Genomic DNA, 15,260 nt, shown 5'->3' with positions numbered 1-15,260 from the left:
TAACAGACATGGATTTATTTCTGGCTTCATGGCAGTTTCTTGTTTTGGATTTGGTCTTTTTGATAGTTGGTACTTGATAGAGCAAAATTGGAATGTGCATCTGTAGTAGTAGCTTCTATTGTTGGCATTTGGCGATGATGGGCAAAATTATTTCAGTCTACACAGAGTTGTTAAATAACACTTCACTGTTGACCTGGAACTCAAAACAGAACTTTAAAATGTTTCCAAGCTGAAATTTATTTTCTCTTTTGACTTCATATTGCATTTCAGCTGTACCCTTAGGTACCTCCCCACTGATATATTTCTGGGGTGTTTATTGGTTTACGAATGTGTGTATGTGTGTGTTTTAATTTCTTAATAGCCTTAAGTGGTTGAAATCTGACAGACATTTTTAGTTGCTTATATTGAGATTTAGATGTTTTCATACAAAGGGTTCTCCAGAATTCTCTCTGGCAGTCTGAGCTATAAGTATGGAGTAATTTGTCCGCTGCTGTTCTGACTTAGCCCATTGTATAGCAAAAGCTGGGGATTTTGTCTTGAATGTCTGTAATGGTCCTTTCTTGCATCTGCTGATGGAAAGTATTTTTTCAGTAGCAGTCTCATCTGCTGTATTTTAGGTCATTGATTTAGTGCAAAATCAAGAAAAACAGTTTTCTAAGTAACTTTAAAAGCTCCAGTAAACCCTCTACCTTGTTACAACAGGATTCCCTTAGACTATAGGATCTTAATAGTCACTGGCCCGTTTGTTTTAGAACCTGAAGCCTCTCAAGTTATGTAAGCAAGCTTAGAAATGAAGCACTGTTTGTTAAATACCATGCTCTTTTTATGAGTTACTGAGTAACAAATTCAGGCTTTAATTTTCCAGAGCCTCTTCCTGCCTCTCAGGACACTTGCTGTGAGGTTCAAACACTGTTTTCAGGCTGGTGAGGTAATTGCTAGTGTACTCTCTGCTGCAGGATGCACATCTGTTAACTTGTACGGGAATTATGCCAAATTCCACTTAAGTTCACAAGTACTTTTGTGGTATTGATTTTAATTGGTTCCTCACTGTTTCAGGTGCTAAAGTGACCAGAATGTGATAAAAGGACAACCCACACATGTATTCACTGTGGTCTGTATCTTGAGCCTTGATTTCTAAGCTAAATGGAAGTGAGATTTTCTGCAGTGTGCATAAATGCTTACAAGGTGATTTCAAAGTATGCTGTTCAGCAAAGTCTATGTAGGATTCCTTTTAAGGAAAAGAGAGCAAAGGAGGTTGAAGGTATAAATGATCCAGAAACATAGAGTGAACTGAAATTCTCAAACACCAAATACTATCCAATTAAGAGATGAGGTTCTATCATACCAGGACTGGGTGAACTACTAATAAAAAATGCTCTAGGTCAGGATCAGCTGGAGCTTTATTCTAATTGAGAGGTTCCTGATGAAGATTTTGATGTCTGGGTTGTGAGAAATTCATCATTCTTCCGTGATACCTGGCTGGAATATCTACTGTCTTTCCCTATAGTAACCCTGCTTTAGTAGATCTGCCCGAGCACCTTCCTGTCCTCTCAACTAGGTTTTGACTAAAAACATACAGACAATAATCTGCTGCTGGTTTTGGCTAGAAATATCTTGAGTCCTCAAATGCAGCTGACTGTGTGCAGGAAAAAGGAGGTGGGAAAAGTTTGAAAGTTGGCTGCTTTGCAGTATAAAGTAGTAAAAGGCAATTCAGACAAAACCTGGAAGTTCAGTCATCATTCTGGAAGTGAGAATGTGTTTAATAAGATTCCTTTCCAGATATTTGTAGTTAAGCAGAAGCTTTCTCTCTGGCTACAAAATGAAGTCTGCCATTCTTGCCACTGTTATCTACGTTTGTCTATATAACTGCCACTATGGAAAGCAGTTGCATTGATATAAGTAACCTAAACTATATTGCTGCAGTATTTGAAGAATAATTTAAGCAAGTTAATAATTTAAAACTGAAAAATTTCTATATTTATAGCTTTAAAATTTTGATAGAAATGAAAATTTGAGTCTTCTGTAATGGATAGGAATGATGGGGGCTTCAGGTGTTTGAATAGTCATAAAACCTGTTTTTAAGGACAAGTATTTACATTGTTCTGTGAAAAATGAATATCGCTAGGAAAAAACAAAAGGCAAGGTATTCTGCCTCTAAGCAGCAGTTTTTTATTAATACAGTCATGTTGGAAAGCAAACAGGCTCTCACTTCAGGCCTACAACACTTCATGGTGCCATATGCATTTACAAAAAACTGTATTTTTTTATTGCAACTCCAAGCAGTATTTTTTTGAAAAAAAATTAAAGTCACCAGGACACACTTTTGTCTAGTCCTTTATCTTGGGAAGATACAGCACATATCTTAATCTGAATTTCCAGGTTAACCAATTTTTTTTAATACTTGCTTTTTCTTTTACTGTTCAACAGATAAAAATACTTGCATGTAGAAAGAAAATTTATTACATAAAACTACATTTTGAACAATGTATGAATTTATATTAATAGGGAGATGTTTCATCCATTTTTATCCTGAAGCATGAGGCTGGCAACTTGCTATGGACAGTGGTGCAGTAGAGCTGATTTAAGCAGACAGATGATGCATATTGTTATTGGAAAGGGATGTGGGAAAACCAGTATGTCTTTAGACTTGGGAGTAGTTTGCCTCTTTGGTATCTGAAAGCTTCTCTTTTTTCCAATTTGATGTCAAAACATTATGCCGTGCCTAAAAAAACAGAAGGAATTAATGTTTGGTTACATTGCTACGTATTTAGGGCCACTTAGATCCTCATGTCCCATTTGGCAAGTGGAGAAGGTGGGACTGTGCTGCTTGGCCCTGCTTTCAGCTCCTTACATCCCAGATGGTGAGAAAGCAGCACTGTCAAATGAAGGAAAGAGGAAATATGGGCAAAAGTAGGAGATAGCATTCTGAGAAGTCAAGCCTCAACTTAGGAACATTTTGACACCTGGCAAGACTTGACCAGCAAGCAGGAATTTAAACCTGCCCTAGTTTTAGCTGGCTTTGTTTATTTTCAATTGGGCTAGCTGTCTTTCCCTGCAAACATATCCTTTCTTTTCTCTGTACCTAAAAAAAAAAAAATCCTAGAAGTGGCAGCATTAGTCTGAGTTCTTCCTACACCTCAGTCTTCTCAGACCATCCCTTTCTGTTATAGATAGTTGAGGTCTAAGAAGTGTAGCAGATGTGCAGGAGGTAAAAGTCAGACAATCGCTATGGGAAGGCTGAAAATTCTAGAATTAATTCAGACTCCACATTAAATCAGTTTTAGTTGAAACTGTTCTGAGAAAACATGAAACACTACAAGTTTTGGTGCTCAAATTCAAAGCTGTAATTAATAGGTAGCAAAGCTCACAACCATCATATAAAGCAGACTGGAAATAGACAGTATATATGCACTTATTTGTCCCATCTAAATTCTCAGCTTGATTTTTCTGATTGTCAGAAAGTTACTGGAGGAAAATCTGGAAGCTGCTTGCCAGGACCGTACTTCGGGTGCTGTGTGACCTGAACAGTAGTAGCTTGAACTATCCTGTAGTATTGCACAACAGAGTAATACAAATTTGTACTATCAGAAAGGTTAAGGGGATGTGTTATTTAATGTCCTTTCCCCTGCCTAATTTTCATTTCCTTGCTTTGGGAAGAAAATAGGGAGGGTAAGATTTTGAAATGGAGGCAAAACGATTGTAAGGTTGTCTTAGTGACAGAAGTAAGGGCTTCTTATGTTGGAGGAATAGAGATGGATCATCTTTTCTTGCCTTTTGCTTTGGAGTTAGGTGAGAATAGCAAATGGGGGCCAGTCCTCATAGATATCTTAATGGTTTTTCTTTGAGCCTTTGTACTTCATTATTTGAAAGAAAACTCAAAAAATATTTCTTTTCAAACTTCGAGGGCATTTCTGCAAGTTACTTGTCCTTTGTCCTCTGAATCAAAAAGTCCAACATTGCAGAATTGAGTAGCAGCTGGACAAAGATACAAAAAAAGTCACCAAGCCTCACAATGTCTTCCAACATAAATTGCTGTAGTTGATTTCTCACACATTTTCTTACTTCACCAATGTATGTTGCTTAAAAAGAAGAAATCTTGTTTCCATCTATAGAAATACAGTATGAACCTACACATAGAAATACAGTATAAACCTACCATTTATTGTAGGGTTCCAAATAAATTTATTTTGTCCACACTGTATGGCTTATTTTGAAGGCATAGTGTTACAGTTTTTTAAAAAAGACAAAGCAAGCAAAAAACCCACTTAAAATTGAAGCATAATTTAAATATCGGCTTTTATTAAGATAGGCAGTGATTATAATAATGATAATCATGTGATAATGATATATCTTAGCAAAAATACCTAAATTATTTGTCGGAGAGGAAATGCATCTAGGTGTATGTAATTGCTTCCACATTTTTTCATTTTTTAAGAAAATACTTTTTGCATGTTTGCAAGATAACTCCCATTCAGTGACTGGTGGAATGCTTTAGTATTTTAAACAACATAATGAGCAGCTAGTGAGGATGGTTTTCCAGCTGCCAAAGGGTTTCTCAAGAGTTACAGTGACTGCCATATTACTGTCAAGCTGTCATGGACTAAGTGATGGTTTTAAATTGTGTTTGGTGGGTTCATGAGTAGCTGTTTTTTTGAATGCTATGGAAATGCTAGCTGTTTCCTAAAATACTAAGACACAAAAGCTGAAATGCGACTAGATCTGTTTGGCTGTGCACAGTAGTCATGAGTGTGAGATGTAGAGGAGGAACTTCTGTTTTCCCAAGAGGATTGCATCATTTAGCTTAAGGCTGAATTTCTGCCTAAGGTGATGACATACCCAAAATCCTTGTAGATTCCTCCATAGAAGAGTAGCCCTCTTGACCTCTCCCAGAGTTATGTGGTGGATGATACAGAAACAAACAGTCATCTAATCAAGATGCTTTTATAGTTTATCACTAATAGGCATTTTTGGGAGGTGATGAAGTTTGGAAATTTTTGCTTTTTAATACATAGCTCATTTAGCAGTAGGTCGTTGCTCATTTTGCATAGAAAGAGAACAATCCACAGGCCATAGAAGTTGAGTCACTGTTAAATGGCCTTCAGTTAGTACTGCTTTGTAGAAGATGTGTGAAACTTGGTCTAGTAGAATGCTGTAAAGGGTTTCAAAGTGGTCACTGGAATTGACAGAAAAGACGTGAATACAGACAAGGAGTAAATTTAGAGGAGATAGGCACATAAACTTGTACAGCTTTTGAGTTTGTTTCCCACTCAGTACTGGGTGGATTTGAAGCAGAAACAGAACCTGTATATACCCTGTAGGTATAGATAGGTTTCCTGTCTGCATTCATGGGCCATGGAGCAAGCAATGAATCTTTAATACTAATCTCACTTCTTATTAATAGCAGTCTTTGCATTTCTGGTCTAATTTTGCTGCTACCTTTCTGATACTACTTTGATCTTCTGTGTTCTGTACCATTTGATGTAAGATTTTAAATCACATACTTCACCATGCACCAGTTTGGGTCTCAGCGCTTCAACTGTCAATGAGATTTCTGGCAATCTGTTTACTACATTTTTGTCAATAGACTGATCAATATACTGAGTCCAGCTGTGCTTTCTATTCCAAGGTAGCTTCTTAAAAACTTCTCTGCCTTGTGGAATGCTTGTATCTCTTTTGGTTTGGTTTTTTTCCTGCTAAAATTTCCTTGGAATGAATTTTCTGTTTACCAAGTTTAGTTCTCATAAGGGTGTTTGAACTTTCACAGACACAGAGAACTGAAAGCATCTGAATCTGAGATATTGAAAAGAACTTTTCATATTAATTTGGTTTTAAAAATCAGTTTAAAGTACATTTAACGTCAAGACACTGATCTGTGCGTTTTAAAATTTTCATCCTAAGGACCAGTATTAACTTTTTCACTTCATGGAATGATGAGGGATTACATCAGTATTTACTTACTGTTTAACTGTGTCCCTGGGTGCAGAAGTGCATGCAGCATGCATTTTCAGAGTGGGAAACCTCTTACTTTTTCTGGTTATTTGGGCAAATGGGGTGCACAAAAATAAGCAGTCTTGCTGTTTAAGTCTTGATTATTTTAGAAGCTTTCTTTGACTGCCAGCATCTAAAAGCGGTGACAAGTGACTTTTCCGGTAATACTCTTATTTGGTGCACCATATGGGTAAAATTATTTTTGGAAAGAGTTTAAGTAGAAAAAAAAATTGATGACACACCAGCTTTAGTAGATTATGCAATACAATGATTATACAAAATATTTCTTCACAGAAAGTGGAAATGTGTTTGGGAGTGACTTACCATACAGCAACAGATAAGTAACATGTAAATAAAATATACACTTGACTACAGAAAGTGTCTCAAGCTGCTTATGGAACCTCCATCGAGTTATACTGATTAAAAGAATATTTGTTTAGACAAACATCTAATGCAGGAAGTCAGTTTTCCTGCTGTTGAAAAGTTAGTCTTATTAAGTACTCTTTGAAAACCCAGTTCTGACTTAATGATAGAATAATTTTAGCATTATATTTCCTTTTTTTGTTATTTTCCAAAATCAGAGTAGTCTTCTTTTTTGTGTTTTTTAACATACATTTTGTTTATAATAAGTAATATCATTATTATTCGTGGTTGTTGCTCGTGGTAGATTATATTTAGAGGGGGAGGTGTCAAGCAAACTTTAGTTCCTTAATTCTTATACTTGTGTTTTTCACTATTGTCTAATGCATGGATTGATGGATTTATAGTGTAGTAAGTGCATATGCCTATGTCTCTTGACTAGTAATCAAATGTCACGGATCTTGGTAGTGTTACACAAGCATGACCTACATGTACCATGTTGTGAAAAGACTGGAAAAATGTTTTGTTTCAATCAACAATATGAAATTCAGCCTAAAGTAGCAGGTTTTTTAAATAAGGTGCATATACTTACATGGTCATGTGGTTGGATTTTCTTCCTTCTCTATTTCCTAAACTGAGAAGATGAGAAAGAAAGCATTAATGCTCAGTGCTGAAGATGAGAAACTTAAGCAAATTAGTATGGGGAAAAGAAAACAGGAAGGTAATTGATGGCGTACCTGTCCTATGAGGAAAGTCTGACAGATTTGAGTTTGTTCAGTCTGAAGAAGAGAATGCTTTGGAATTGCAGCCTTCCAGTGCCTGAGAGCCTACAAGAAATCTGGAGAAGGACTTTTTGCAAGAGCATGTAGTGATAGGACAAAGGTAAATCAGATCACACTGAAAGAGAGCAGATTTAGGTTAGATATTAGGAGAAAAATGTCTTTACTATGAGGATGATGAGGCACTGGAGCAGCTTGCCCAGAGAGGTGGTCAGTGCCCTGTCACTGGAGGTGTTTAGGATGGATTGGATGGAGCTCTGAGCAACCTGGTGGAGTGACAGGTGTCCCTGACCATGGCAGGGAGATAGGAACTGGATGATCTCTAAGATCCCTTCCATACCAGGCCATTCTGTGATTGTAAGAATAAAGTGAAAAGACCTTTTTTGTAGTTTTGGGGTTTTTCACAGGATGTTGGTAACTTAGGTTGATAATGGCTAAAATATATCCATTTTTGAGTAGTAGACAGCTTGTTTGGCATCATACCACCATTCTGACAATAAGGAATACACTTTTCAGTACATTTTCCTGGAAAGGGAATGCCTTCTACCATCAGAGTTGGTGACATGTATTTTCTTTGTGGAGCACTGTAGAATATGCACCAGCAAAACAGCTACTGATAAGTGAAGTAAACAGCACATTCCTGAATCACAAAGCCCATTTCAGTTACATTTTTTTCTGTGTGTCCAGTGACAAACAAGAAACCCGCTCAAGCATCTATTACGAAGGTGAAGCAATTTGAAGGCTCCACATCATTTGTCAGGAGGACGCAGTGGATGCTCGAGCAGCTTCGCCAGGTCAATGGCATAGACCCTAATCGGGTGAGTTGGAACACTTTTCTAGAACACTTTTGAGCTGTTATGTAACTGATTTTTGAACCAGGCATTGTTTGTATTCAGAAGCATATGGAAATATAAGATACAGGTTTAAGTGCAAATTCTCAAAAAATAAATAAGTGGAATATGTGAAGTAAATTTTAATGGGAAACATGGGAGGAGGCTAAAACTCAGTCATATGAATTTTTTCTTCTTGTCTTTCCACACTTTTCTTACTACTTTGTCTTTTCTTTGTGAAGAGCAAAGTAAGAACCTTGTTTGCTTCAGCTTTAAGCCTCTTGGGCTCTACTTTGGCATGCAACTGTGCTGTGAGATAGAGCAGTAGGTAGAAGTAAGTACAGAAGAGATTGCTGAAATTCAAGTTGGTGAAATCTTGTGAATCCTGCATTTTTTTTTCTAGGACAGTCTTCTCCTTGGATATTTCAGCAGTCCTTTACCTTATGCTAGCAAATGTGGTAGTGTCCTTTAGCCGCAAATGCCAAGTGAACACTGATTTAAACAAAAAACTACCAAAACTAAAATAAAACAAATCAACCCTGTATTAAATTGCTGTGAAAGGGAAGTATTCCTTTAATGTGGACTACACAGCCCACCTTAAGCTATCTCAAGATAAAGTGGTACTAATATGTGTTAGGCTTATGAATAAAATTCTCCAGTACTAAAACAACATGATTAGAAGTTAAAAATGTGGCTCATACTATGTGCTCACAAAGTGATTTAGAGTTCTTTTTGTAGCAAAATATTTTTCTGACTAACTCCCTTGGTTTCTTCAAAGTTGTGCTCTGATCAGCCACCTAAGTGTCTTAACTGTGGTGCACCAAATTCTGTCACTACCCAAGTCTCAGTTAGTACCTAAGTGCCTAGTACCAAGTCTAATTACTAACAAAAGACTTGGTACAAAAAAGAAGCCCTTGGCCACTGCCCTGTGAAATGCAAGGAATGGAATTATATTTTCTATGGGTAAAGGAACTATGAAAACAAGCAAAATGACAAATAGGTAAGGGATATGAGTTTTAGGCCTGTTTTCCACATCTGCTATGCAGCTATGTACATAACAGATTGAAAGTCCTACCAAGCTCTTAAGCTTAGAGATGTTTCTTTCAGACTCATCTCCCTGTAAATTCCCAGTGTTACCAGTTGGAAAAGAACATTTATTAGATTAGACTGCAAATCAGTGTTTCACAAATATTAAATGTATAGTATTACTTCTTGCACAAAATCCTTTTATTTTGGCAGCCAAATCTGGTATAGAGCTGCACTGTGATTTGTTCTGGGAGTGGCCTTTAGCTCATGTTATCCTGAGTCCTTTGCCGCATTTCATGAAAATGCATTAAATACAATATCTAGGACATGTTATTTGCTTAGGACTTAGTTTATTTGTTTGGTTGAGCATGGAGAACAGAGCTACATCTTCTATAACATAGTGTGACCATAGATTTTGTGTTGAGAGGCATAAATAGTTGCATAATACAGATGACACAAATAGCTACATATCTGAAGATACCAAGGGTTTCTTATGAGAATTTGACTTTCAGTGTTTTGGTCTTAATTATTTTTGTTTTCAGATATTTTTATCATAGCTGATTATTCCTCATTAAAAATAACAGTAAGAAAAAAAAATCCTGCCTGTTTGGTCTTTTTCATTCAGAAATATGCAGTAATACCAGGATGGTTATTGGTTGCATGAGCTTTCTGCTTTTTGCAGAAATGTACTTGAAGAATGTACTTTCTGCACAGTACATTTTAAAAAATATCTTTTTCCAAATCATTTTTAAAACTGGGATAATAACAGGTTTTTGTTTTGCATTTTTTTTCTTCTAGGATTCCCCAGAATTTGATTTAATATTTGAAAATGCATTTGACCAATGGGTAGCAAACACAGCTTCAGAAAAATGCACATTCTTTCAGGTTCTACATCACACTTGTCAGCGATACCTTACAGACAAGAAGCCAGAATTTATCAATTGCCAATCTAAAATTACAGGAGGTGAGTGAATCAAAGCTTAATACTTTGCAATTGGATGTGAAATGATTTGCATGTGAATTATTCTGTGTTCAGATAAGCTACAGCCTAATGACATGTTGAAACCTTGGATCTGAACATGCTAACTTAGCAGTAAGCATTTTTAAGCTTCAACATTTCTCCATCAAGCACCACTTCACAGTCTTCTGTTACATTTTAATTCTTTTCATTTTAGCTACTGAAGCTAATAACAGATACAGATAACTTTGTCAATCTATAGTTTTCTTTTAGTGTCTTCTTAAACTAAGAAAAAAATGTGCAAAATTTCTTGTGTCTTCTCTCATTCTTTCCTTTTCCATGTTAATAGGATTTCCTTTGTTTTCTTTTTGGTGTGGTAGTGAGGAGGGGGCTACATTAATTGGTGAAGATATACTCTACAATTTTTCTATTTCATATGTGACGTTTCCTGTTGGCTATCTGTTTGCTAATGTTTCTCACTTCTATCCTTCCTGGAAATAAGTTGTTATTAATAAACTACAACACATTTTGCCTTTGAACTTGTATTATTCTCCTAAACTTGACCTGTCCAAAATTGAGATCCTGATTCAACTGACCCAGTTATTAACTTTATCCTAAACAAGTGTCATCGCAGTGGAAAAAAAATTGCCACTGAGGTTCATAAACATACGCTTAACTTCTCCTTTTTCAACACACATTAGATCGTACCATGTCCCATGAAGCACACCCAGATTCTCCCATTGACAAGTTCCTAGATAAAGTGGGAGTATTCAGTAATCCTCTGATAGCAGATGGTGACCATTTCCATATTCCTTGCATGTCATTCTGACTGGGCACAAGTCCAGTCTGTGTGTGTGTGTGTTCACACAGAGTGCTGCATATAGACATTGTATAGCAACTAATAAATCTCCTCATGGCTATGGTGTTTCTGCTGTTCTTCACACTATCAACTTTTTCCTCATACTGGGTGATATAGTCCCTGTCGGTAGGTTTAAATTTGACTGAAACTAAGGACTGTAAGAACTGTAAAGCAAGTAATAGTTGACCCTAAATTTCAGTTACTTGCTGTGTATCAGCTTCACTGAGCCAGCTGTTTGTATCAGAACCCATTTAGTCCAAAACATGAGGCATTTTCTGGAAAATATGTTGCAGTGTGTTGTCAAGCTCAAATTCATCCTGACTGGAGAAAGTAAGGTATGTAAGCAAACTAAAGAACATACACCTGAGAATATAGTGTGAAATTTATTATATCCAGTTGAGAATTCACAACTTGGGTTTTTTTTGTTGTTACTGTTATGTTGGTGTATTTTGCTAACTAGTCAAAGCAGTATATTCAAATCATACTTAAATCTTAGTGCAGTCAGATTTCAAGATGAGCCTTGTCACTTCATCCCCTCAGCCAAGATTGCATAGTATTTTAAGTAATATTCTTGTCAACTTTCTGGGATGTGAAAAGTGATACTTCTTTCTTTTGGATGGTTAGCCAGTTTAACTTCTAATACTCTGTAAAACTTTAAAATATAAATTATTAGAATATATTTATGTATGCACCCACATATTCTTTTAAGTCATTCTGTAGATATGCCCATCATATGTGTAATGTATGTCTTACAGGTAATGCATATTTTCAAAAATAAAAAATAGTTGCCACCAAAGAACACTTTTTCCCAAGTGGAACTGAAGATGAAAGAACTTGAAGAGCTTGTTTACAAGCCTACTTACCTTATTGAACCATATTCCTTCCTAAAGAATGAGAGTGAAGAAAGTGAAATTCGTGCTGCTCCTGTTTCTGCAGGAAGTGTTTAGAAGCTTAACTTTAAGTAAATAAGGGTGTTCCTGTGGAACTCCAGACCCTCTTTGTGGCCTTCTTCCTTTTACCTCCTTTCACTCTCTCACACACACAGGCACACCTCCCCCTATAGACCAGAACCCTGCCACTAACTCTCCTTCTGCAGAATCTTTTTTTTTCCTTATTTTCATTTGCGTGTCATGTAAGTATAGTCTGCAGAGTTGAATAGGCTAGACTCTTTTTTGTAACTTGGTTAATGACATCAGTACTTTGCAACAATAATTAGAACTAACTGAAGGTGTGGGTGCTCATTCTGAGAAGAAAGAACAAATTCAAGTTTAGGAAGACTGTAACAAGATTGCTCCTACTAGTGTTTTATACTAAATATTTCAAGTTTGTCTTTTGTTTAGAATTTAGGTGAGCCCTCTCCATGGCTTACATGCATTCTGGATGTTATGCTGGAGAAGAAAGGCAGGCTTTGGGGTTAGAGGGCTTTTTTTGACTGAGGTAGGAAATATTTTTCCCTTATGTACCTTTATAACATACAGGTTCTGATACTGGAATGTGGTTTTTTTTGTAGTATCTTTGTGTTATGTTGTTATTTGGTGGCCATGTTAGTCAGGTTGTATTGCTTTTACATCAGTAAATATAAAAAGCAAAGTTGGAGATGGCTGGCATGCAGAAATTTCATCACTTAAAGATTGTGTTCGTTGGAACAGTTTGATTCTTGACATAACATTAAACTGACATTGAGGTTACGTTTGACTCACATTTCTGGATAGAACCTTGAGATACAGCATTTGAGGCTCTTCAAAGATTAACTCTGGGTCTGTAATAACGAACAAACATTTGCTGCCACCTTTAGATGCATATTAGAAATGCATTTGATTTTAAGCTTTGTCCTACCTGTATGCATTGGCATTTAACAATTGTTCTGCTGAATTAATCAAAATATTCTTGGAAACCCAAAATGGTGACATCTTTACCTTTGTAACCTTTTCTGTAGGACACCCTGCAGGAGTTATTTTTCACTATTTTTCCTCCAAGAATAAAATGCCAGTGCAAGAATGGTAATGACTACTTTTTCCGTACAATGTTACTCATCTTGGCTTACCACATTTGAGACCTGCTGAGCATTAGTAGTGTTTACCATTAGTAGTGTTTACCATTAATGACTGACTAAAGAAGTTGAATGAAAACCTGTGTTAGGAATTTCCCTGAGCATCCTGATCTAGTGGGTGGCATCCCTATCCATGCTGGGGATTTGGAAATAGGATATCTTTAATGTCCCTTCCAACCCAGGCCATTTTATGGTTCTGTGAATTAGGATGGGAAAAACGACGGTTGTTGCCCTCCCTGCTGTCAAATACCTGGTAGTTGGTTGTTCCTGTCAGTTCTTACCTCAGACACATTGAAAAAAGTGTTTATTTGAACATACTACTCTTGAGGACATTCACTTCTAAATTAGTTCTGATGGAAATTAATTTGGTCCCCAAAAAATGAATAAACAAACAAACACAAAGATTAATTATCTGCAATATCTGTTATTTTGGTGGTCTTTTGCTGGTTCGAAATTACATATCAAATTCAGCCATGTTTCCATACAGAAAAAAAGGTTTTGCAGTTTATTTAGGTATTTCTTGCCAGTGTATACCAAATACTAAGTTATTGTCATTTTAGAGGTTAAAATATTAGAAGCTAATTTTCTGCTATCAAAGACCATTTCAGATGCTTGCTTTTATGCCCTGCATATTTGTGTGAAGATTAATTCTGCTTTGCAGTTTTACTTAACTATAAGTATTTTAGTGATCTTAAACATAAAAGCCACGTATTGGGATTAGAATGGATAAGAATAGTTGAGATCTTTTTTCATAGAAATTCGGCATATACTCGGAACTCTAATTTAACTTCTAAAAGGAGACTCTTGAAAAAAAAAAGTGCATTATGTTCTTGCAAAATCTGGTAGGAATACATAAATTGAGAATACATTTATTATTATAAAGGTTGGTTCCTTTTTCTGATCCGTATAACCCTGAGACAAGGTAATGTAGAAAGCAGCAAGCAAAGTATTTGCTTGACATTCTGAAGATTAAAGGTCTAAGTGAGGTGTTATCTTCAAGATCTTCAGAATTTTGTTGTTTGCCATAGAATTTTTTTTCATCTAGTTGTTAGGTTTTAATGTTTACACAGCCAGACTGGAGTTTTGTGCTTTGTTATAGTTACTGATTCTGAAAGTGTCTGGTTGGTTAGACTGTATTTTAGTGTAAATCTTAATTATTGAAAATAGTATTGAAAATATTGCTTACTTAAGTTAGCATTAATTTTTTAAATAGATTAGATTAGAATTCAAAGTTTAACAACTTTAAATAGATTTATCTGTTTGGAAAGCAGATAAACATTGTTTTAATATGAAATTGATCCTAGTTAGGTATTTCCTTAATTTATAACTAACACACATTATACAGTAACAACCTGTCCTGGTATCAAGGGCAGTAAGTAAGAACATTTATGGGAGAAGATAAGATTTTCTGTAAGGCATTTGTTGCCTGTCCATTCAGCTCTTTATCTTTGTTCTTTGTATTCTCTAGAACTGCTAGAAATGTAAAACAGAATTGCTTTTCTGGTTTTTTTTAAATAGAAGGAAAAAAAGCAGTCCTGGTGACAGACAAATGAAATCTATAAAAGGGAGAATTAATTCCTAATTTCAGTAATTTGACTAAACTTGAAAATTAAAAATTTAGTATTGTGTTGATGTAGGACAATGGAGAAATCAAAAATCTATGGTGATGTTCAACTCTAGAGGAATCTCACTGTGTGAATGTAGTGGGCTTGGAAAACTATAAATAACAGCCTTTTCTTTTTTTTCTTTCTTTCTTTCTTTCTTTCTTCTTTTTTTTTTTTTTTTTTTTTTTTTTTTTTTTTTTTTTTTTTTTTTTTTTTTTTTACATTTATTGCCACTAAGCCCAGATCATGACCAAAAAAAAATTAAAAAAAAAAAAAATTAGGTATAAAGAAAATGAAAAAGCCGTTATCTATGAAAATCCTACCTACAACAACGAAAACTAGCCAGGCTCCCATGTTGCATTACAGGGAATAAATGCTAGAGGTCACATCCTCCAGCTATACAGTTAAAATGATGAAATATAACTGCCTGGACCCATAAACTAGTTATGATATTGGTAAAAAGTTGCAACATGTTCCAAATGCTCTCTGCAGGTAGCTGGTATTTTCTGTGCTTTCCTATAGAAAATGATGATATGTAAGCTGAAGGTTGATGTTCTTAACTCATCGATTTGTCTTAGCACACCTGAGTTATGACACACTCAGTTTCTCAGTCCTGTTAGCCCACCTCAAGGACTTCTTGAAGTGCTTCTTACCCAGAGGTGGAATTTATCTTGAATGTAATTTATGGTCACAGTGGCAGAGCTATTCACTGGCAGTTTTACCCTGATTTCTTCTATGAAGATACCTTTCACTGTTTCACCTCACCTAGCTTCATTAGTTTAGTGTTTTTGATAGGTTTTGAAGGT

General features: G+C 35.8%; 1 protein-coding gene across 3 annotated transcripts in view; it reads left to right on the top strand.

The window, feature by feature from the left end:
• The window catches only part of STXBP6 (syntaxin binding protein 6), a 101,371-nt gene that overhangs the window by 67,446 nt on the left and 18,665 nt on the right, over nt 1-15,260 (top strand). For all 3 annotated transcript variants that reach the window (XM_066321449.1, XM_066321450.1, XM_066321452.1), the window contains 2 exons: nt 7,815-7,945; nt 9,782-9,947. In XM_066321449.1, coding sequence (XP_066177546.1) covers nt 7,815-7,945; nt 9,782-9,947 — 297 coding nt within the window. The remainder of the gene's footprint in view (nt 1-7,814; nt 7,946-9,781; nt 9,948-15,260) is intronic.

The sequence above is a fragment of the Sylvia atricapilla genome, chromosome 6 (assembly GCF_009819655.1).
Source record: "Sylvia atricapilla isolate bSylAtr1 chromosome 6, bSylAtr1.pri, whole genome shotgun sequence".
In the NCBI taxonomy this organism is placed as follows: domain Eukaryota; kingdom Metazoa; phylum Chordata; class Aves; order Passeriformes; family Sylviidae; genus Sylvia; species Sylvia atricapilla.
This window is presented reverse-complemented; position numbering and strand designations above follow the sequence as displayed.